General features: G+C 36.9%; 2 protein-coding genes across 3 annotated transcripts; both read left to right on the top strand.

The window, feature by feature from the left end:
• The first annotated feature begins 5,470 nt into the window (after positions 1-5,470).
• LOC110704187 (KRR1 small subunit processome component homolog) lies at positions 5,471-14,202 on the top strand. The gene is made up of 13 exons (XM_021881978.1): positions 5,471-5,767; positions 6,250-6,484; positions 8,005-8,081; positions 9,460-9,570; positions 9,761-9,829; positions 11,842-11,898; positions 12,171-12,209; positions 12,582-12,686; positions 13,002-13,084; positions 13,174-13,255; positions 13,440-13,583; positions 13,664-13,738; positions 13,827-14,202. The coding sequence occupies exons 1-13, from the start codon at positions 5,732-5,734 to the stop codon at positions 13,932-13,934; spliced, it is 1,221 nt and encodes a 406-aa protein (XP_021737670.1). The 5' UTR covers positions 5,471-5,731; the 3' UTR covers positions 13,935-14,202.
• Positions 14,203-14,843: 641 nt separating this feature from the next.
• LOC110704186 lies at positions 14,844-19,169 on the top strand. 2 transcript variants are annotated; one of them, XM_021881976.1, is made up of 9 exons: positions 14,844-14,994; positions 15,432-15,477; positions 15,567-15,605; positions 15,697-15,768; positions 16,265-16,954; positions 17,146-17,287; positions 17,375-17,452; positions 17,540-17,635; positions 19,146-19,169. In XM_021881976.1, exons 2-6 carry the CDS (start codon positions 15,451-15,453, stop codon positions 17,218-17,220), a joined length of 903 nt encoding a protein of 300 aa, XP_021737668.1. In that variant the 5' UTR covers positions 14,844-14,994; positions 15,432-15,450; the 3' UTR covers positions 17,221-17,287; positions 17,375-17,452; positions 17,540-17,635; positions 19,146-19,169. The 2 variants fall into 2 exon arrangements, with proteins under 2 accessions (XP_021737668.1, XP_021737667.1); XM_021881975.1 differs by lacking the exon at positions 19,146-19,169 and having other exon boundaries at positions 17,540-17,955.
• Positions 19,170-24,395: the final 5,226 nt, after the last annotated feature.

The raw sequence follows: 24,395 nt of genomic DNA, 5'->3' as shown, positions 1-24,395 counted from the left end.
ATTAAGAGTTTCCCGTGTGGCACATCGTGTGGTAGGGATGGGTTACGTGCTCAACACCTTATGGATTGCTTGAGTGGTGCTGATGTGGCTGTCTCAGACGAGTTGGTTGACTCTATTACCGGGGTGGTTAATCTGTTTCTAGCTGGTAGATGTCCTATGGAACTAGGAGAGTATATTGCTAGTGCTCCACTCACACCCCTTGTCAAGCCCAGTGGTGGAACTCGTCCTATAGCTATGGGTACCGTTTGGCGGCGTCTGGTTTCGAAGTCGATGCTGTTATGGTTAGACAATCTTTGGGAAGCTACTTTGATGGTCTTCAATTTGGCGTTGGGGTTTCTTCAGGCGGTGAGGCCATTCTTCATGCTGTGAATCGATTACTTGAGGTTCGTGGATTTGATGTTGGTCTTTCAATGTTGTTGTTGGATTTTCGTAATGCCTTCAATCTAGTTGATCGTGCGGTCATGTTACGTGAAGTTTGTCGTCGTTGTCCGGGTATTTCGCGGTTGGTTGAATTATGATACTCTAATCCAGCCAGATTGTATTATGGGGACCACACCTTATGGTCGTCTCAAGGGGTGCAGCAGGGTGATCCCCTTGGTCCTCTGCTTTTTGCATTGCTTTGGTATTACAACCCTTGGTGTGTAAAATCAGAGATACTTTTGATGTATGTCTTCAGGCTTGGTATTTAGATGACGGCACTATTATTGGTGACACATTGGTGGTGGGTAAGATTTTACAGCTGATTATGGAGGAAGGGCCTCGTTTTGGGTTACATCTTAACGTGGAAAAAACTGAAGTTTCTGGCCTACAGAAGACCCCGAAGCAGGCTTCTGGGTGTCTTTCCACCTAACATTGCTCGACCTTCGCGTGGTGTTAAGTTGCTTGGTGGTCCTGCTAGTTCTGATTCTGGTTTTAGTATTGAGCTTGTGATGCATAGGGTGACCAAGACCATTGCGCTTATGGATAAGGTTGCTACGCTGGATGATCCTCAGTGTGAGCTATTGTTACTTAGGGCTTGTACCGGAGTTTCTAAACTCTACCTTGCGTTGCGTACTTGTCCCCTAGTACTTTTGAGGCGGCTCAGCGCACATTTGACGGGACTCTTCGATCTTCTTTGGAGCGTATTGTTACTGCCTCAGGACCTGGGTTTGGCGATTGGCAGTGGCGGCTTGCAACTTTACCATTTGCGTTTGGAGGGCTTGGTGTTTATTCTGCAGGTGATGTTCGGCATTATGCTTTTCTTGCTTCTCGGTTACAGTCTACTGGGTTGCAGACAAAGCTTCTACGATATGCTGACATTGTTAGTCATGGTCGAGCTTTTGAAGACGCTTTGGGTCTGTTTAATGGCGTGGTGGAGTCTGATTTTTTAAGTAATCCTAGTGAGGTCGCTGCCCCGAAACTCATGAAGAAATTGGCAGATATATATTTCACGAAGGTTACCGATTCTGCAGAATCCACCTTTTCATTATCCCCTCGTCTATCAGTATTGTGGAAATCTCAGCAAGGAGATCACACGTCTGCTTGGCTTCGGGCTGTTCCTATTTCAAGATTGGGTCAGACTATGAACGCAAAGACTTACCGATGTGTGTAATGCTACCGATTGGGTGTTCCGTTGTTCTCTGCCTCGACACCGTGCTCTGCTTGTTCGAGGGTTTTTCCAGGGGATATTTTTGGCGATCACACGGTGTCGTGTGCTGGTATCGTGGGTATTAAACATGGACATAATGTTGTTCGGGATACCCTAGTAGATGTTTGCTATCGTTCTGGGATTTCAGCAAGGAAAGAGGTTGACATTGGGTTGTCTGGAGGGTACGACGAGACCCTCAGACCTGCTGATGTGTTACTTTATTCTTGGGATTGTGGTCGCGATGTCTGTGTAGATTTGACAGGATCTTCTCCTTGACACAGTCAGGGCTATCTGACTTTATTCCTGGACGGGTTGTGGCTGATGCAGCTCATCGGAAGCGGGTTAAGTATGAGGCTCGTTGTCAGGCGATTGGATATGGGTTCATTCCCTTCTCCTTTTCTTCGTTTGGTGAATTAGAGAAGCAGGTTGTTGCGTCGCTTAAGCGAATTCAGAGGTTCTCGACGACGCAAGACATTGGACACCTGCTGCAGCTCATATTTTTACTAGGGTAGGCTTTGCTATAGCTAGCAGAGTGGGGGCCCAGATTGTATCTCGGCTTCCCACTAATTTATTGTAGGTTGTATGACTTTTTGTTTTTGAGATAATAATAATAATAATAATAACACAAAAAAATAACAATAATAATTATAACAACAATAATAATAACAACAATAATAATTATAACAACAATAATAATAATAACAATAATAAAAATAACAATAATAACAATAAAAATAATAACAATAACAATAATAACAATAACAATAATAACAATAACAATAATAATAATAATAACAACAACAACAACAACAATAATAATAAGGCAAAAGCAAACGGACGCCCCGAGGGTGTTGGATAAGCTAGCTAAAAGTCGAAAGATTAAATTAAAATGAACATTAATTACACCAATCGACGCGATTTTGTCATGTTTTTCCAAATTAATACCATTTAGGCAATATTTTAAATGCTTATCCAATGTAGGGGTGTCAAACAGATCAGGTCGGGTCGGGTTCGTGTTCGTGTTCGGGTCAGCTGACCCCCAACCCGTACCTGATCCATTTAAGTTTTAGGGTTGAAAAATTGAACCTGAACTTGATATTTTTGGGTTTGGGTCAACCGAAAATGACCTAATTTGACCCAAAACTTTTTTTGGGTACAAAACAGGTTGCTAAATTCGGGTTGGGTCAACCCAGCCAAACTGATTTTGTTCATTCAATTGAATTTTAAATTTTTTAAGCAAAACAACAATTCAAACTCATAGTCTTATAAATTTACTTACCGGATTACAAACAAGTCTAATTAACAAATTACAAATTGGATTCAAAAGCTACGCTGATTTTTAAATACAATCTTTAATACTCTTTGTTTTGCCCATCCCTTATATTGGAATTAATGTTGTCCTCTTTGAATGAAATGGATTTGAGAGGCCGCTACTTGCTGGAATTACACAATAATACAACAATTAATTAAAACCAAAACATAATTAATTTGTTCACAAACATGCAGATAAATTAACAGGTAGAATTTATCAAATAAGTAAACAACTTCTCACAAAAAGAACATTATCAGCAAATAAAACCATGTAATAAAAAATTTTAACAAAATTAAGCATCATAAATTCATATGATACTAGAAATTAGCTTGACAAATTTGTATAAACACATTTACAACAAAAACTAACAACAAAAATCAGCAAAAACAAGGCAAAACCCGTATAACAATACAACAACATAACTTAACAGCAAAAAATAGCATGAAAAATACCTTGGATAGACGAAGGAGAGGCTGGGAAGAGGATTTTAGGGTTTGAACAACAATAGCTAGAGAGGATTTTAGGGGTTGAAGAGAGAGAAAAAATTTAAGAGAGATAAAGAGAATGGTAGAAAACGGTTGAGAGAGTGAATAGAAAGAGAGGAATTTAGGGTTTTTTTTATTTTATAAGGGGATCTATTCAAAGTTAGGCGGGACTAAAGGTTTCTTTAAGGGTTTTTTTTTATTTTTTTTTTAAAAAAACACTTAAATGTGTTCGGGTTATCAGGTCGGGTTCGGGTTGACCCGACATGATAATAAGCTGATTTTTTTTTGGGTTATGTGGGTCATATTTGGGTTGAGATTTTCAACCTTAACCTAACCCATTTAAATTTTGTGTCGAGTTTGTGTTGACCCATTTAAGTTTTCGGGTCGTAAACCACAACCCTAACCCGTTATTTTCAGGTCGGGTTTGTGTCGGGTTTTCTGGTCGAGTCAATTTTTGCCAGCCCTAATCCAACGCCTCGATGGTGTTCGTTATCAAGATCCTAATCTAATCATATAACTAATATATAAAGCTAAAATTTTAGCCAGGTGACGAGACAGCGACACTTGGCGTTCCAACTTTTCGCCAAGTGTTTTTTGCCAAGTGTCGTGCCACGTAGGATAGAGTTATACAGAATTCAATTTGTAGGATAAAAAAGTTCATTTAGAATTCTATTTTCAATCAAATTTGGATATAATTTAAGGATAAAATTGTTAAGGGTTTTTCTATATAGTAACCCTGTTTTTTTCACTTTTCTACGTTGTGCCCCAATATATATCACTTTCTACATTGTAACCCCAATATATTTTTTGTTTTCATACAGTAACCTTGCCGTTATCCTGCCATTAAAAAATTCCGTTAGTGGGGCCCACTCTCCATTATTAATATTTTTTTATCGATTTGCGCGTTGAAAAATATTCCGTCACAGGTTTCGGGGGCTATTTTTGCCCTTAAGGGTCTAAATTGAGCTCAGATTTGACAAAAAAATAACGTAAATGCCTCATTTTGCTTATTAAAAAATGTCTCGATTTACGTGTTCACATTTTAACACACAAAACGAGGCATTTACGTTATTTTTTTTGCCAAATATGAGCTCAATTTGGAGCCTTAAGGGACAGAATAGCCCCCGAAACCTTTGACGGAATATTTTTTCAACGCACAAATCGATAAAAAAATATTAATATTGGAGAGTGGGCCCCACTAACGGAATTTTTTAACGGCAAGATAACGGCAAAGTTACCGTATGGAAACAAAAAACATATTGGGGTTACAGTGTAGAAAGTGATATATGTTGGGGCACAACGTAGAAAAGTGAAAAAAACAGGGTTACTATATAGAAAAACCCAATTTTAATTTAGAGTTTTATTTTCGATAAAGTACGTACCAATATTTACAAATTGAATTATAATTTTATTCAAAAAATAATTACATTATAACTCTCATAAATTATCATATAATTTTATTTTTGGTATTATAATATTTCTTGGAGCGAAGGAATTAGTTCAAAATGTACCACATCTATTATTTATAATATATTCTAATCAGTTAAAATAACAATACTTCAAAATCTAATATAATTTTATTACTATGTGTAAACCTACCTGTCAATCGGGTCGGATCATGAGTCATTTCGGACAGGGTCATTATTTCAGGTTACGGGTCAAGAAATGTTTTCACCAATATTATTATTATTAGTCATTACATGCCTACTACGTAGTTTAAATTGTCACAAAATTAAAACACATAATTTCCTAACTAATTTGTACCAATGATATGTTTTAAAATTTGACATATAGATTAAAAATTAATCTTAAAATTCAATAAACAACTCGGGCATTGCACGGGCACAAAACTAGTATATATATATAAAGGGGAGTTTTTTTCCTGAGTTTTTAGATAGACACGTAGGATTTAATTTTTTCATTGCGCCGCGTAGGAATATAAATTTTAGTGATAGCCAATTAAATAAGAGATTATTAATTTCTTTTAGAATTAATTAATTCAAATGCCATATAAGTAAAATTGACGAATGATATTTTTAAGTTTAAATTAATTAAATATAAATATTATCTTTTGATATTAGAAATTTTATACAAATGTGTAACAAATTAGCACATAAATACAAGAAAAAAAAAAATTAAAAAATTTCAAATAAGACCCGGCCCCATTTATTTATCAGATGGATCTAACCCATATTATAACTATGGCGGGTCATGGCATTAAGAAGACCTCCATTCCTACCTCTCTCAGTTATTTCATTGAAGCGCACTCAACGTTCTCCATTGAAGCACAGTTGACGTTATCCGACGATGAATCAAATATCCCCCATTGAAGCAGCTTCTAAGGTAAGTTGTTTGTTGTTGTTGTTGTTATCATCATATCAATTTCACAATCTAGGGTTTATATTTGAGCTAATCTAATTTAATTATCAGTGCTGTAACTTTAGGGCTCGTAAATTCTTAGATTATGAAACATCATAACCAAAAGAAAAGAAAACTATGAGCATTATTGAATCAAATATCCCTAAAGTTATGTATTTTTCGTGATAATTGAATATGAAATTAAGTCTCGAAGCTGGGAATTTGCAATGATAGTGTGGCAAAGTTGTGACAGTAATTAAGGAGTAGGGAGTAAATGTGTAACATGATAATTTCGATATTCTACTATTTGTAGTATGTTGTTTACACATGATACAAAATTAAATGTAATGCAATACTCAACTTAATATATTGATGAATTGATGGATTGAGAAAAGCAGAAAAACTAATGCAATGGTTATTGCTTAAAATTTGAAAAACTAATGCAATTATGTTTTCTCTATATTTAGGAGTATAAAGAAAACAAAAGTTTGAAAGTGAATCCGGATTTTGTTGATGATGCTAAAAATGAAGCACAAGTAGGAAAAAAGGGCCTGACTAAGCACAAGGGTAAACACGACAAGGACAAGCCATGGGATGACCCCAGTATTGACCATTGGAAAATCGAAAAATTCGACCCTTCTTGGAACGAATCAGGCTTGCTCGATGTCAGTTCTTTCTCTACTATTTTCCCCCAATATCGAGGTTTGAAATTTATTTATTTATTTTGTTGTGCAATTGTATGAATTAGTTACTAAGCTAATTTTTAAATTTAATTGGGTTTTATTCTAAACCTATATTCATGTTAATTTACTACAAGTTGAAGTTACTGAGAAAATTTTGATTCAATGCTTTCATCGATTTATGGAATATGCCCTTTGTGCAAGCTGATAATTTGTGCTGAAGCCAATTTGTTTCAACAAATTTGTGTCTGTAAGCTACTTACATAACACCGCTCACACACTTAATTAGCTATTTTTGTAATTGCTAAACCAAGTTCAAAACAAATTAACTAACTAATCTACAATAAGAACACACAAAGACTTACATAAACATACCCGGCTTCTTCTTGATTCCAACCGCTTATACACAACCCACTAAGCTCAACCCAAAAATAAAAAAGTCAATTAATGAAGCTTACTATAATTGGGCCAGTTTTAGTTTTTTTTTGAAGAAATTGATTGGGCCAGATTAAACTAAGAAAATTTATAATACTTAACCACAATTAAAATCGCAACATAACACTACAAAATCACAATAATTAAATTAATCCAAAACATGAATAACATCTCAACCAAAATTAAAACTGGGTGAATTCAATCTGATGAGATCTAATTGCTATTGTAGATCCATCATAGATGATCAATCGAGTGCTTGTTGTTCCTTGATCAATTGATCTGATGAATACTTCGGATGATTTTGACATTGTTTGATGATCTCTCTCCTCCCCTGTTTCGATTGATTCAATGGGAAGAAGATGGAAGATGAATTGAAAAGAGGGGGAGCGTTGAACCATTGAGATTAAATTACGAGAATTGAGTGTGAAATTTGAGGAGGGAAAACAGAGAAATTAAAAGGAAAAAAAAATTAGGCTTATAGAAATAAATTAAAATCAAATTGAGATGTTAAAAATTCTATAGAATAAATCATATATAGAAAAAACAGAGAAATTAAAAACCAGAAATGAAAAATTCTCATGTCCGAAAACAAAGATGAAATTGTAAGCAAAAATAATCAATGAAAAGGCCAAGAAGAAAGATTAACTCTTGGTTGCTCTTGAAGAACAGCTCGTGCAGCCAGCTTTATTAGCTCCCAAAATATGGAGAAGGAGATGAGAGTGCACAGTGGAAAAGATGGGAGAAGAAGAGTGAGGAGAGAGATTGAATGAGATTCTTCAAAAGCAAAATAAAAGGTTTAGAGGAAAACTGGGAGTGGCAAAATAAACCATCATTTCACTAAAGGCAGGGGCAATAGAATCATTGCACTATTCATTTGAACATAGCTTATAAATACTTTATAGAAGGGTTAAAGATTAGTATGAACTTTAAACAACCAATTATTTTGAGATGACTTTAATTTTTGGTGCATTAATCTTTCTGGCAGGCTGGTGTCATCTTTCTTTCTCCCCCCCCCCCCCCCCCCCTTTTTTTTTTTTTGTTTGTATTACTTATAGTGTTTAGTTATTTAGTTATTCAATGCTGAATTTTCTTTTCATTATCTTTCAGAAAAATACCTGCAAGATGTTTGGCCAACGGTGAAGGCTGCATTGCGCGAGCATGGTATTTCGTGTGAGCTTAATTTGGTAGGGTTTTGCTCTTTGGCCTTCAAAATTGGACAAGCTTACATTTGATTTTTTGACAAACTAATAATATTGAGTATTGACTATATATATGTGGTTGTTGACTATTGATAATACTTTTTTAAGGTGGATTTATATATGTGGTTGTTGACTGTTGATAATAGTGTTTAAAGTGGTAGGTGGATTTATACTCAGTCCCCCCCCCCCTCCAAAAAAAATATCATTAAATGGTTGTAATTGTCAGATGTCATGCTTGTGATGGTAACAGAATTGTCATGGTTGGCTAACCAATGCCGCATGAAGGAACGACACTATTTAGATTAAGGATGTCATTGACAATGTTTACCATTGAGTTGTTGAGAATCAATCTATTGTTGATTACCTGAATTATCTCCTCACAGTCTCGGTGGTATTTTAGTTTGCACCAACCCGTTTTAGATAAGCTCTTTGATAAGGTTGAGGATTGCCAAGTGCTAACGCTTTAAGTTATGTTGTTGAAATTCCCAGGTTGTGGATCCTTTACACAGCTTTCATCTGGTTGGATGATTTGAGTCTAAGAAACCACCCATCTCCACTTTGGGAATTAGGATAGTGTTCGCTTATTGGGCATTCACCTTGGTGGTGTACTAAAGAGAAGAATCTCAGGGGTTTTGTAGAGGCTTACCTTTTGCTTCCAGTGCTGTTTTACTTGGGGTCTTGTGAATACATGTTTGTTATTATATTCAAGTTCATACTTATGAAAGGTTTACCTCAGCTAAATCTCCACTAATCCTCATTTAGGTTATTGAATACAGAAGTTATGGCTCCTGTAATCCATTTATGCAGTGTAATGGAAGTTTTCACTTGGGTATATAGACCAAGGTAGCTTAACATCTGGATTTTTGGAAAAGTGTAAGCCCTAACACATGATGGGATCAAGTCTAATGCCTCTTTTTTTAGGATTCTCATTGAATTCTATAGCATCACTTTTGAAGATATTCTGCTTGTGAAGAATATCCAATAATTCATATTCTGGAGCTTTCTTAGATTGTGAAATTACTAGAGAGTTGACTAAGAGTGTAGATACTATAATGGTCTCATTAAGTGGGCATAGCTTGACTTAGATGATTATATAACTCTATCTATCTGCACTCTCTTGCAGATTTTTCTAGGATCTTGTCTTTTGGTTCTTAATGTCTATTGTTAAAGGAATATTTCAAGAGTATGTTCTAGGGGATAAAGGGGAGTTAATGTGATAAGGGTGTTTGGGGGAATGAAATGTGGAGGTTTTTTTTAACCCACAAAAGATACATGAAAAACAATTGGGCCATCCGTATAAGTGGGAAGGAACATTTAGTGACAAAGGGAGTAACTGTTTATCTATCTCTTTCTTTTTGTTCAGGTTGAAGGTACCATGACTGTTTCAACAACTAGAAAGACCAGAGATCCATACATTATAGTGAAATCAAGGGACCTTATTAAACTTTTGTCAAGAAGTGTTCCGGCACCTCAGGTATGTCTTTAACTCTGTAGTTTATTTTTATTTTGCTAGTATCATCTCCCACAATTAAGATTCTGTTTCAATGCTTATGCAACACTTGTCTGTATCAGGCCATCCTCATTTGTATGAAATCCTCCATTCCTGTTTTTAATTGTAGTTTTGGGTGCACTTTGATATGGTTCTCTTATGTGTTGATTCACAGGCAATCAAGATACTCGATGACGAAATGCAATGTGACATTATCAAGATTGGTAATCTTGTGAGAAATAAGGTGTGGTTCATTCTGATGAAAATTGTTTTACTGTTTTTGCAATATTTGTCATTGGTGGAGTGTTTTTTCTACAAATTGTCAATTTATGTTCCTTACTTTTGATGCATGTATAATTTGTTGCTTTTCATCATTCATAATCTTTTGACAAACAAAATTGAAGATATAACTATGATTTGTCCCTTAAATGTTATACTTGTGTGTTTTCAGTTGGTTTAGGAATTTCAGAGCCTAAGCAAAAAGTTTGAGAGTAGAAAACTCCTGGTAGAAAGCTATGCTCGAAAACTCAAATCTTATAAGACTAACCTTAGGTTGACACTTTTTATGGTGCCACTTTCCTTAGAAAGTAGTAGTCAAACATCCTGTAATGCTTAAGGCAAATGGTCAATTCAACTGATAAAAGCATAAAGCTTGGTATTAATTACAAAGATGAGAACTGTTGAGAGGTTCTCTTTTGATCTTCTCTCCCAATATATTTTTCAAATTTCTTCACACCTCTTGTATACGATTACAATTGTTCATAAGTAATACCAACCTCTTTGTCTTCCTCTACCCATTTCCCATATTGTGCTCCACCTAGTGTTTCCTTCTTTTGTCTCATCCTCTGCTGGCCACTGCCTAGAGTACTTATGAGCACAGGTGGCCTGATTTAGTTTATCACATTGTCGTAGCCTCAAGTCTATATCCTTTATTGGACATACTTTTGTCCAGATGCCTATGAAGTCAGAATTTCCCATGTCTAACTCTTGGATCTCATAACTGAGCCAAACAACTGATAGGCTAACTATCATAGCAGGCTTCTATCTGTAAGTAATGTTACTTTAAAATTTTGGAAGATTTTAGGATATGCAGATTATACCATGAGTATCTTTTTAAGCTTTTCGATTCTTGGTCTTATGGGTGCAATCACTTAATTCAACTGTTAGTGAGAACAAAAAAATTTCCAGGGAACCGAAGAAGACTCAGTATGTTAGACAAAATTTTAAATTCTTAGGCAAATCAAGTTTCTCATCTAGGACTAGTTTCAGCAATTTTACTAGAACTTGCTGAACTGGAGAAAGGAAGGGCAGTTTGAGTTGTGGTGTTTCAGCTGTTTCCTTAAATGTTGAAAGTCCTAACACACATTAGTATCCATCAAAAGCCATGCTCCATTTCGTCCTTTTTTTGCTCTCTCCTTGTACCTTGTTCAAGGTTGCGAGGCTCAGCCTTTTTTTATCCGAACTGGTTGATCTTGATATCCTTCCCTTATTTTGGTTGAAGGTTTATCAAATTCATACTCAGATCATAAAACGTTATTTCAGTTGAAAAGAAAATAGCCTTAGCTACTAGTCATAACTTGAATTATTGAAAGCCATTCTGAATCAGCTTGACTCCCTAGTTCCATATTAACAAAAGGAACTATTAATAAAGATGAGCTCCCACTTGCAAAAGAACCCCATCTAATCAGAGCAACTTAAGTGATGTGTCCTGCAGAACTGCACAAATTAACCATCCCTGAAGCAAAATGATAACAGTACTTTCTGCCAGAATTGTTTGGCTACGGTTGTAGAGCACCTGGGTCAGAAAATCAGTAATAAATTCTTTTAGTACACTTTTTTTATTTTTTTTAAATATGTGTGGATAGAGTTATGTCTTCACCCAGACATTGTTTGTGTGATGTTAAACATGTAAAAGAAAGAGGAAGAGAATAGACGATGGGATGGGGGTGAAGAAAGGAGTATATTGTACATACACTAATACATAATAACATTTCTCCTTTGAGCAAAAAAAAACAAAAATGTTCAAGTAATTTCTCCCTACGGTCATCTCATGAAACTGCTCCTTCTTTAAGTCTTTATTTGCATGTGTTTAAGCTCAGGTTATATTGTTAGTAACTCACAACCAACCCATGTCCTTATGTGCATATTTTGTTTCATGTCCGATTCGCTGTCCAAAAGTGATAGTCTGTGGCTTTATGTGTATGACAGATACATTTCTTTGGAAGGATCTTGATTGGTTTGTTTTGCTAATTGTAGGCACGCTTTGTCAAAAGGAGACAACATCTTCTAGGTCCCAATAATTCTACCTTGAAGGTTTGTAATATTAATCTTATTATGGAGTTCTGCTTTTGAAAAACTGAGAGAAGTGAACTGTGTGGATCTTGTAGGAAGTTTTGTGCTATGCTGGACTGATGGCCAAAAGAATAGCTCAAACTTTATTCCATTCCCCCCCCCCCACACACACACACTTTTTCCCTCCCCTGAGGTTAACAAAGCTTTGTAGGGATTTCAGATATGAAGTTGGTAGGTGGATCGTTGGGAACATGCACTTAGTTCCTTGGCTTATTGTTTTGTACTGTATGCAGGCACTTGAAATCTTAACAGGCTGCTACATCCTTGTCCAGGTATGCATCAAGAACTTCTAGTTAATGTTGGAGATCCTTTCTTTTTGGAGCATTTTTTAGGAGTACCAGTCCTCTTTTAAGTAATACTGACTTGTGTAGCTGTATATCCAAAAGTGAAAGTGTTAATTTACCATCAAAAATAATTTTCTATTATTTTCCCAGAGATTCCATCACTGAAACATTCCTGCAGCCCTTGCCCCAAATTCTTTGTTTTCAGGAGGGTGAGGCTGTGTGCACCAGAGTTCAGATACCCCCAAAATATGATTATATTTTAATGCAAAGTTGGGATTATTAGGACTGGCCTTTTTTTTTTTTTTAAGATCATTCTTATAAATTGTCGATCCCTTTTTGCTCTTCTTGCCATTTATGCAGGGAAACACAGTTGCAGCCATGGGATCTTTTAAAGGATTGAAACAAGTGCGGAGAATTGTAGAAGACTGCATACAGAATAAAATGCATCCAATATATCATATCAAGGTACACAATAATCATCTGCTTCTCTGTTTGCTGTGTGTTGTAGACTTCAGCAGCTCTGCCTCAAACAGGATCTGGGTTTTGAAAAAAAAAAAAAAGAGAGAGGAAGGAGAGGGGGGGGGGGGGGAGGATTTTTGTTGCTTGTTGGTATTTCTCTGTTTCTCAACGACAGAGGTAATATTGCTCACTGGCTGCTGAAAAATTGAAGCCAACATTGTTGAATGAAGGCATTTGCTCTTGGGATATGGGAATATACACTTGTCATTGAAGTTATATACTCAATTAATTACTCACTCTGTTGTCCAATTTCATCGACAGATTCTCATGATGAAGAGGGAACTTGCCAAGGATCCCGCCCTTGCAACTGAGAACTGGGAAAGGTTTCTGCCACAGTTCAAGAAGTATGACTATTTGGATTGAAATTTATGTTAATATTTTAAAAAGCATTATATATCTGTGTCATCTAATTTTTTGTCTTCTTGAACTTCAGGAAGAATGTTCAGAAAAAGAAAGGCAAGGGTAAGGAGAAGAAACCTTATACTCCATTCCCCCCTCCACAGCAGCCTAGTAAGGTGAGAACTATAGTCCGTAAATCTTATCTATCTTGTGTGGAAGTTTCTAGCTTGTAAATAATGTGGTAAACTTATATGGATGGATGGCTGATTTCAGAAACACTTTTGTGGTTGATGTTGAAATTGTTATGTTTGGACACCTTTTTTTGTTCTTGTGAGCAATATTAACAAGTATACCCTGTAGATTGACCAACAACTGGAAACTGGAGAGTACTTCTGGAGTGAGGAAAAGAAGTCAACAAAGATGCGGCAAGAGAAGGAGGAGAAGCAGGCTGAGAAGACAGCTGAAAACAAACGAAAAAGAGAAGCTGCATTTATTCCACCTGAGGTTTGAGATGTTCAACTTTTCACTGGTAATCATTAAAGTTGTTTGCTTGAATTTTGACACCATGTGCTATTACATTACAGGAACTTGTGATGCAAGGGCATAATAGTGCAACAGATGGTAAAGGTGATGTCAGTTCCATGGCACTATCATTGAAGGTAATTGAGCAGAGCGATTTCATCCTTTTTAAACATTGCTTTGCTATACTTGGCTGGTTTGTTAAATTGGGGTTGCATAATTCTGCAGCAAAAATCAAAAGAATTTAAAAAGCAGAAATCTGCCAATCATGTGGATCCTCAAGCATATATCGCTGAAGCACCTGCTAAGAAGAAGATCAAAAGCTCGAAATCTTGACCCCTCAAGCATATATTGCTGAAGCACCGGCAAAGAAGAATAGAAGATCAAAAGCTCCAAATATTGACTGGAGAATCTTGGACTTACCAATTGAGCAAGAACTCACTGTATCATAATTTTCAACAATCCATATTTGCCAATTTTGATGTATTTGCCAATTTTGATGTTAGTGAAACTGATTATATTAGGTTGATATGGATTTCTAATACCATGAAGTTCAACATAATTTTATCTTTTAAGCTAATGTGTCTCAAAGCTTTGGGTTCAATTTTGGTTGATTTTTTGGTCCTAAGGGTATCATTTGTGAAACATAAAAAATTCCTTTGTTGCAAATAATAAGAAATAAGAAATAGTAATGTCGTAATAATAAAAAAATATGCTCCATCTATTATAAGTTCTTGGTATTAAATGGTTAAATTTACCAAATATTTAGAAGCGAAAGAGTAAAACTATTGGTCCCTTAAGATTTGCAGACATATAATATTAGATATCAATATTAGTAGGGTAGTTTCTAACTATACATACTGATTAAAACTATTTATTGCATTAATAATAACTATTTTTGACAAGAGTAATCATAATTAGTTGTTATTTTGATGCCTATGCTTCTTTCTTTGTTTCACATACAAAAAGATCATGTTATATAAAAACCTGCAAAACACAATACCTTAGACAACTGCATATAAAATTGAAAATGAGTCGGCCCAGGTTTATAACAGGGCATTATCGTCAATTCAGCTTCAAAAGTAAGGGTTAAAATGTCCAAGGCGATTTTGATGCCTAACTGCTGTTATGTTGGACGTTACTTTGCCTAGCTTAACCATGGTTACTTGGTGTTACACCAATCCAACACATCCGACTGTAAATACGAAACACGTGTCATTGTCTTTTTTAATTTGACCATGCTTTTTCAGTCCCTCATTGTTTGTTTCTTGTTCTTCTACCTAGCCATCAGATCTTCTTGTGGATTTGGTGTCGGGAACGCTGTTGTGTTCGTCGATCTGGGGAAATTGCGGAGGAGTTCTGTAAATTCATTTACTCGGATATCAGCGATTATCAGGTGCGTGTTTGTGTTGCTTCGTTACTCCAATTTGTTTGCGTTTTCAATGTGTTTGCGATAAAGTAGGTGTAATTTTCGATTTACTCCAATATCTTTGTTGTTTTGAATTTGAATTTTCCAATTTGAATTGGCTTATAATTTGCACAAGTGAGATGAAAATTAGGAGTTCTATTTGTGTTTGCTGGGTATAATCAACAGTGATTCCTGATAAAGGAGGTGTAATTCCTGATTTTACTCCATTTTCTCATTCGAACAAATTGTTTGCATCTTCAATTTCAAATTATTATGAGACGGAAATTAGGGGTTTGCTACTGTAATTGAGTTTAAAGTTGGAGTAATCTATCATTTACTCCAATTTTCTGCGTTTTCTATTTGAATTAGCATTTTGATATCGGTTAGCTGGTTAGTGAAGAGTGTTGTATGTCATGTAAATGTAGGCAAAATATTGGGGAGTAAATGTCGAAGAGGAAATTGGAGCCGAAGGTATGAGTTCACATATATTTTCTGCTTGTATCTTGTAATTTATGTGGTGATGAACAAATGGGTACTGATTAAGCCGCTGTCCAATGTAGGCTGGTTGTGCAAGGTCGAAAAGGAAATTGGTAGAGAAGGTATGATATTTCGCATACAAGTTCAGATACTAATGCTTATAATTGAATGATTCACATTGGTTGAATTGTCTTTGTTACAAAATGGAAACAGGACGTTGTGGGGGGTCAAGTGAATCAAAAAACAGAAGCACTGAATCCCCATGTGTGTTCAGGTAGAACAAAGGTCAGTCAACTCATACAACCTTGTTCAAACATCATGCTGAATCAAAAAAGTGAAGCACTGAAACCCTCTCATGCTTAAGTTCTTCAAACAATTTCAAAATTCACTAAAACCTTAGGAATTCAGGGCCGAAATCCTTTAGGAAAGAGTATATTACTCTGACCATATTCTTGGTGTCGCTTTTGAAATTCTTGTAAGTGTATTTGACGGGGATCCAACAAGACACTATCACCAGTTTGACTCTGGGACCTTGCAACTGATTTGGGAAATTTTATGTAATTCTGTTCCTCATTTTAGTTAAATTATTTATGATTATTTTCCAATGGTATGAGGTTCTGTCAAATACTTAACAACATAGCTTGTATCCTTCTCAATATCTCATTAATTTTCTGTTCACTTTAAATTAGTGACACATATGTAGTTCAATTTGTGTTAGACAGCTTGTCTTTCATAAACATCATGGTGTAGTCTGAAATGTATCCATTGTTGGTTTTGCCAGGCACCAAATTTGACTTGCCGTGTGGAGTCATTTGGAAGAATATGTCAGAAGTTTGACGAGAGACGGAAGAGGTGGGTGTCTGAAATGGGGTTTTCTGGCCTCCTTCATTTAGCTTCTGGGATGCATATGCCTAGGCAGTTGGCATATTGGTTGCTGAGTCGGGTGGATCCCATTTGGAAGATGTTGATTTCTCCCAAGGGGTCTGAGTTTAAGTTGTCAGCTAATCAAGTACATTGGATACTTGGCATCCCGAATGGTGGCAAGTGTGTTCCCTTGAAAAAAAATATGAGGCTAGATGTTAAGGACCAGGTTGAGAAGTTGCTCAGTCGATACAGTTATTCATGGGAAACAAAATGCACGAGATACAAAGGACGTGCGTATGTTGTGAAGGGCATCCATGTCAATTCCACTATAATGGATAGAGTTGAAGGTAATTGGGAAGAGAACGAGGAGGCTGAATTTAAGACCCTATTTCTCATTCTTTCACTTCATATGGTTCTCTTCTCTACACAGTCACCACGGTTATCTTCCGATTTGTTGCCTGCTTTGACTTGTGCAACTGAATGTGCTAAGTATGACTGGTGCAACTTAGTGCTGTCCAAATTTTTGTCTTCTGTCTCTTCATTTGCAAAGCGTTTAGATGCAACAGGAAATGGTGGTGGTAGCGGTGGCTGCTTGTTGTTTATTGTGGTTAGTACTTTAATCAAAATATCCGCGTTTAAATGTGTTGAACATATGATTTTGGTTTGTTGTTTCATGCCATAGTATCATGTGTTGGTTCCTGCCATAGTATCTTGTTTTGTTGTGTTGTCTTGGTTGTGTGCTGTATCCTTATGTAGTATCCTATTTTGCTTTGTTGGTTTTGTGTTGTCAAACCGTAGGTCTTTTACCTGGATCGGCTTATCAGGGATCCCCTTCGCTGGGGGACATTCCCCCGAATAACTGTTTGGGGGTAAACATGATATACGTCTTACAGCCAGAGATGATCGCATTAGCGATGTTGGCGAATTTGGCAAACTTGGGGTATGTTTCTCATCTGTTTGTGAAAATTCATTGATAATTAGTGAACATGTGGTTCGGCATTACTTAGTTAGAGTTTCCGTTCGACAGATGCTAAATGTTGCTTATGGTGAAACCCACCCTTTAGACACGAGGGATACCAGTGGACCTCCTGAATCCTGTTGTAAGGTACAATGTAGCAGTTGGTAGACGAATGTATTCCATGCTATCATATTGAAGGTTTATGTCTGCTGATAGTACTTGCTACACCTGCAGATCGAAGTCCCAGAAACGAACTCATCCCGAAAGCCCAGGCGAAGGAGGCCTTGGAAGGGTGCTGGTGTATCGTGGTTCAATTAAGTACGGCCAGAGGTACCTATTATCATGTAACGAAATGTGTCTTGTATTCTTAATGAGCTGATCGATTTGTTACTGAGTTTGGGCTGAATAATTGGACATTATAGCTTATAATGTGAAACAAAGGCTTGGGCTTAGCCCAAACCAAGTGGATGAACTTATTTTTGATAATCCTCTTAGCCCAAACTCACATATGATGATTTTTCTGAGTTTGGACTTAATAATTGAACATTAAATCTTGTAATGTGAAATAACGGCTTGGGCTTAGCCCAAACCAACTGGATGAACTACTTTTTAATAATTGTTTTCGCCCAAACTTACAAATGATGATTTTACCAGATTTTGTGAGTAATATTGTTCTTTAACATTTGGGCCTGGCCCAACCTACTAGATGGTCAATCCCAAACCCATACCAAAAGTTTTTGAGGGTAAAATAAGATTTGAAATCGCTTGATCCTTAATGATTCATGGTTATATAAATTTAGTTGTCTACCTCCTATACTAATGAAATGAATCAACCTGTAGACACCTAAAAATGTCTCCCCAAAATCAAACCCGATGATAAATAACCTTTCACCGCCTCTATTGGTCGGGTTTAGTATTTAATCCCGAGAGTGCTTAAAAAATCGTATTTTATTAAATTCATACTTTTGAAAGGTCCATGGATTAGTCTTGATGTTTGGTAAAAACATAGTTTTAATTTTAGCCCAAGCTTATTAATTAATTTTAAGCCCAAACCTTTTTATTTTATTATTTTATTATTTATTTTTGGCCCAAACATTTTATTTATTTTTATTTTATTATTTTCTTATTTTAGCCCGAATAATAAAAGTCAGAAAAAGACCGAAATTATCAATCGGCACTTAAAAAGCCGAAAGAAATTAGGGTTAAAAATGAATTTAGACGGAAAAATGGACTGGAAGTGACCGTGTCACGGTACAGTCTGACCGTGTCACAGGAACCCTTCCCGTCTGACGGTGGGACTTCCCGTGACACGGGAGGTCTGCCGTGACACGTGATGTTCCGTGTTCTTTCCGCGTAAACCCTTAACGCGTTTTTCATTCCGTTTTCTGAAAATTTCCCGCGTCACTCCAAAACAGACCGTGTCACGGGAAAGTGTACCGTTTGACGGTACAGTCTAACTGTGTCACGGTACAGTCTAACTGTGTCACGGGATACTTTTTTAGGGTTTTTATCATTTTAGGGTTCCGTGTGCTCCCTCAGCACATTTTCCCTATAAATACCCCCTCATTTCTGATGTACGGGGCAACCAGAATTTTATTATTCTTATTTTCTCTCTTCTATGCTATTAACCTAAACACTAGCCTACCCCTTTTACTTCAAAATTCCTTCTTCAAGCACTCAAAGGAGTCCATATTTTACTCGAGGTTCTGTCCTTAAGCCAAGGCGTGAAAGGTAGAATCGTTTGAGGGTTTGGACCAAATCAACTCTACTTTTTATTTAATTTAATTTTCATTTACTTTGTATTTTCATTGAAGTTACTAACAGTTTATTCATGATGTAGCAATTCAAAGGAACGCGCAGAATGTGAGTAATTAATTAATTTAATTACTCTTATTTTTAATATTGCTAGTATCATGATTAGGGTTGTTATTATTATTATTATTTGATTTGACTCACGTTATTATTGTTAAATTGCTTCCAATATTAATGTTTGTTCTATTATATTTATTGATCACCATATTGCATGTTTAAAGGGAATATGTAATTGAAAATCACGCCTAATAAGATAATTTGGACAACCGGTTTAGGATCCCTTTTAATCTTATTATTAATTGAAGTGATCACCAATATTTTAGAATTATGTGTGCATTAATCTTAAACCAATTTAGTTAAATAATAGTTTGGAGCAAATTGAATTATTGTTTGTATGCCTTTGAGATCACAGGAATGCTTTTCAATATAAGAATCGAGTAGAGGCCAATACAGGCGAATGTGACTCCATGACTCACTTCGTACCATCATCCCCGATCCTCCTTTCGTGGTTCCGAACCATATGGAGTTAATAATCTCATGGATTATGAATGGGGTGTAACCTTCACGGGTCAATCGTTGTCCCTTATCGTGCTTGCCTTTTTATGATCCGTGAACGGTTTACAAGTTCCTTAAAAACTTGTTGCCGGCTCCCTACTTTATTTGTCCCTAATCGTAATGTCAATTCCCACTTCCTATGAGTACCAAGCATATTCACCACATGCTTTTAACGTAGGCGCACTTCGAGCGACGCCTACAATTTGGCGACTCCACTGGGGAGGATTTTTAATTATTTGTCGATTTGAGTGATCGGTATTTAATTAAGATGAGTGGATGAGACTTGAAAGATTCTTGAAAAAATGTTCCTGTGATTAATTTGGCGATTTTGCATCTGCATAGACATTTTAACGTCGCATTCAGGTCGGTCCCGTAGGAAAAATTGGATAACTTGATTGCGCGCAAAAGCAAACAGGGCACCAGTCAGACTTTCTGACTGCCGTGTCACGACAGAGTCTGCCTAAAATCAGTCTGGTGGCCTATTTTCTTTTCTCACAGTCGACTTCCTTCGATTTTTCTGAAAAAACGTATGTGTTCTACATACGTCTTAGCCCCAGGGGATTTAAGCTCTATCGACAAAAAAACACTCATGGCAATAAGGGTTCATCCGAGTTATTAAATCCACCCAAACCATGGAGTCGAGTTCGATTTCATCACGAACTCGCGGAGCCGCCCGTTGGCATACACCCTCAAGGGAGGCTGCCTTGCTAACGCGTCCAAATTCTTAACCATGGTACCCTTTTGACACCCAAAGCTTGACCAATAGTTGAACATAGATCTTGACTCTAGGTTGCGAACTTTTTCCATCATCGTGCCTAAATGCTATGTGGTTGTTTGGTGTTAACCTTCATGTGTTTGCTCTTTTGTTTAACCCATGACCGAGGGTTTTTATTCTCACATAGTAATTAGTACAGACTTAAAATCGATTAAAATCTGAAAAATCACAAAAACTGACCTGGAACTGCGCACCGTGTCACGGCATATTCTGCTGTGTCACGGTGAGCAGTGCCGTGACACGGGAAAGTCTACCGTCTGACGGTAGACTGAACCGTGTCACGCCAGTCTGCACCGTGACACGGTGCCCAGGAAAGTGTTATGTCAGTCTTTTTTTCTCGATTTTTGTGTCCAGTATTGAGTCGTGTCTAGCTATACGATCAAAACACGCGTCCATAACCTCACTTAATCACTCACATGTCGTGTTCACACTTTTTTGCTTTAAGTTGTGCACCACTTTTTTTACCGTATTTTAGGGAAGTCTTGTTTTTGTGTTAAAAAAAAAAAGTCAAATATTCCCGTGACACGGGATGTTATCCCATCTGACGGGAGAAATGTCCCATGCCACGTCACCCCCTGGCAAAAAAAAAAAGCGTCAGTTAAGTCTTCCGTGTTAATTTGGTCCTTGCGTCAGTCATTTTGGTTATTGTTTACATGTCTAGCCATACGATCATACCACGAGTCTTATAACATCACTTAGTCACTCACGAGTCAAGTATAGTCCACACACTTTCTTTATGTTCTGACTCGAGTCGTGCACCAGGTCGTTTACGATCGTATATTAGATTCATGCACCCTTTTTTCGTCATAATAAAAAATGAGTGGAGTTTTCTCACCTGTTTTCAAATGTCTATTTTTTTTCCTTCCTTTCCTATCTTGAGCAATGAGTCAAACAATTAAGTGAATTATTTTATTTCACAGTACTTGTTCAAGGAACAGAGATAGATCAATACGGTTTGAGCCATTACCGCAACAATCTCTCAGATCTAATAGGCGTTCAAAGAGAACTTTGTCATCTCCATTACTCATCACCTTTCAATGGCTACTAAAGAAGACATTGAGAACATCAACAAATCCATTGAGGCACTGTCTTCCATGATGAAAACCCTTACCACTAGGGTCACTACCATGGAACAAAACAAGGTCACTGTTTCCACCCTTGACAAACTGAAGGAACAAATGAGTAAGATTTCTGAGGCTTTCACTTATGTGGAACGGCCTCCCACTCCTTTGAATGTGAAGGACAGACTCCCTGAAAAGTTATCCACTGCTGATATTCCAAAGTTCAATCCTACTGACAATCCAATATTCCATTTGAAGGCATTCTCTGTAACCATGGCTCTTAAGGGATTGGACGTAACACTCTTCCCTACGGTGTTCCTTCTCTCCTTAGAACATGCTTGCCAACAATGGTTCTATTCCCTAGATGTCAAGCGTACTGCGACTTGGCAAGATGTCACCGAAAGTTTCATGAATCGTTACAAGTGTAACATTCAAACTAAAACTTCTGAACGTGAACTCTCCATTCTCAAACAGAAAGAGAATGAAGGCTTCACCGCTTACCTGAACAGGTGGAGGGAAACAACTTCACTCTTGGTAGATCCCCCCAAAGAAAGAGAGATGGTTCGCCTCTTTATTCAAAATCTGACTCATAAATATAGGGAACATCTCAAATTTCTTCCACTGAACACTTTCGAAGCTGTATACGACATCGGCATCAATATCGAGGATGAGCTAATAAAGACTGCTGGTAGTAACAATAATAACACTTGGAAAGACAAGAAGAACGACCATCCTTCTTCTTCGTCTTCTAAGCACGAAAATACTACCAACAATATAAGCCAAGTTGATCTCAATGAAGTGCTAGCTCTTACTCCATTGCCCAAGAAGAAAAGATCTTACACTCCTTTAGGAATGACTTATGATGCGGCCTTTGATCGCCTTTACAGTTAAGGCCTGATCACACCTATTGGGCCATTTCCAGAGCCAAAACCTGAAGAAAGGAGCGCCAAATGTAATCCCAATGCCCATTGCAAGTACCATCAAGGAAGGGGCCACACTACGGAGCAATGTTGGAATTTGAAGGACGTCATTCAAGACTTGATGGATGCAAATAAACTTCCTGTCCCTCCAGGCGGCAAGAAGTAATGAATACAAGGCACACAGATCCTTCGTGCAAGATTTCATGCTTTTTTTATTCTTTTGTTTCAACCCTCTCCCCCAATAAGTCTAGCATAGGTTCCCGTTATCCATGTGTCTATGTGTCACATTTCTTACCTTCTTCATAAATGAGCATCTCTTTCTTACATTCGATCATGTGATTAGCAAAAAATAAAAAAATAAAAAAAAAATTTGCCGAACTAAACACTTGCAACCCTGTCATTCCCCATTAACCACTCAATCACATATCCAGTTCTTCATCAACTACTTTGAGCCTCGTCTAACATTTGGCCTTCATTTCTTCAACCCACATTCACTCAACCCTGGGATTTGAAGATGTGTAATTGTATAACATTCAAAAAGCAAGTAAAAAAAAAAAAAAAGTAGCAAAGCAAAAATAAAACAATGTCTAAAGGCAAGTGTTTCAATGTCTTTGATATGAACACGTCTCAAATTGCGTCTCTCATCGAGTGCTCGGTACCGTGCCTGAAAACATGAATTCTAAGTGAGTGATGGACCGCATGATCTGAGATTGCCTACATTGATTCAAAAGAATAAAAAAAAAAAAAAAGAAATTCAAAACAAAAAAAATATATGAAAAATAAAACTTGCAAAGACTAATACACAATTACATATCTTGGGGGCTTCTCTTGGGTCTTGAGCCTTTTATGCCTATCTTTCTTAAACCTTCAGCTTAACCACCTTACAACCCTTAAAAGACCTCTTTGAGGTGTACATACACTTGTGCAAAGTTCGGTTAAAAAGCTACGTTCGGCCTGATTCCTAACGGATACGTAGGCAACCTCACATCGAGGTGCGGCCACATTCATATTCATGTCCATGCATGATCGAATCAAAGAATATCCAATGCTTATCCCTACCCATTTAGAGCTAGACTTGGGGGCTTGAACCCAAATCACATTAGCTTACCCAGCCTGAAGAGTCGTCATCTTTAACTCTTCTCACATCTCTTTCCATTGCTATAACCCTTACAGCCAGCCTTAGTATCACATTCACACACTTCACTCACACATCCATATCAATCATCCTTCCCTTTAAGAGCCCTTTATCATGAAATCTTGTTTCAACACTGTGCATGCTTCATCATATTTAAAGACAACATTCAGTAGAAGAAACATTGCATACTTGCTTAGCTTCCTGTCCTGAGCAATGTTCATTGTTTCGCATAATGTGCTAAGAAACATCTATATATCAATGATTTTTAATCATACAAAGCATATCGTGCTTAGCTCCTTGACCTAAGCAACGTTCATTATGCAATAATCACTTCATCTGTATACGTGCTTAGCTTCCAGACCTAAGTGACATTCAAGATCGTTTCTTTACACCATATATGATGCTTAGCTCCATGACTTAAGTTCATTCATCTATCGTGTCACATGATGTAATTGTCCTTAGCCTCCTGGCCTAAGAACATGCACCATACATTATTTTCAGGACAAACAATTCAATCCATACGAATCATTTCGTCTTGCTCAAGGAGGAAGTTCAAAACTTCTCTCCCTTTTCATTATTTTATTTTGGGGAAAGTTCAAAAAACTTTTTCCAAGTTTTCATCGAAGGAAGTTCGAAATTAAAAGTTCAGTTTTCACATCTTTCTTTTTCGGGAGAAAGTCTGTACCCTCCACTCATGACAAAAATTGACGAAATTTTTTTGCTTTTGCATCTTCGTTTGCTTGTGTCTGCACACACACATATACACACAAACACACACTCACAAGTCATACACATGTCATGTCACATCAAGTCAAACTTGGTAAAGTTAGTG

The sequence above is a fragment of the Chenopodium quinoa genome, unplaced genomic scaffold, assembly GCF_001683475.1.
Source record: "Chenopodium quinoa cultivar QQ74 unplaced genomic scaffold, ASM168347v1, whole genome shotgun sequence".
Taxonomy (NCBI): domain Eukaryota; kingdom Viridiplantae; phylum Streptophyta; class Magnoliopsida; order Caryophyllales; family Amaranthaceae; genus Chenopodium; species Chenopodium quinoa.
This window is presented reverse-complemented; position numbering and strand designations above follow the sequence as displayed.

Coding starts and splice junctions, on each gene's coding strand:
- LOC110704187 (XM_021881978.1), top strand. CDS start 5,732: ATGAATCAAATATCCCCCATTGAAGCAGCTTCTAAG. Junction 8,082..9,459: donor TTTCGTGTGAGCTTAATTTG/GTAGGGTTTTGC, acceptor CTTTTTGTTCAG/GTTGAAGGTACCATGACTGT. Junction 13,739..13,826: donor CCATGGCACTATCATTGAAG/GTAATTGAGCAG, acceptor ATAATTCTGCAG/CAAAAATCAAAAGAATTTAA.
- LOC110704186 (XM_021881976.1), top strand. CDS start 15,451: ATGTCGAAGAGGAAATTGGAGCCGAAG. Junction 15,606..15,696: donor AAAGGAAATTGGTAGAGAAG/GTATGATATTTC, acceptor AAATGGAAACAG/GACGTTGTGGGGGGTCAAGT. Junction 15,769..16,264: donor TGTGTTCAGGTAGAACAAAG/GTCAGTCAACTC, acceptor TGGTTTTGCCAG/GCACCAAATTTGACTTGCCG.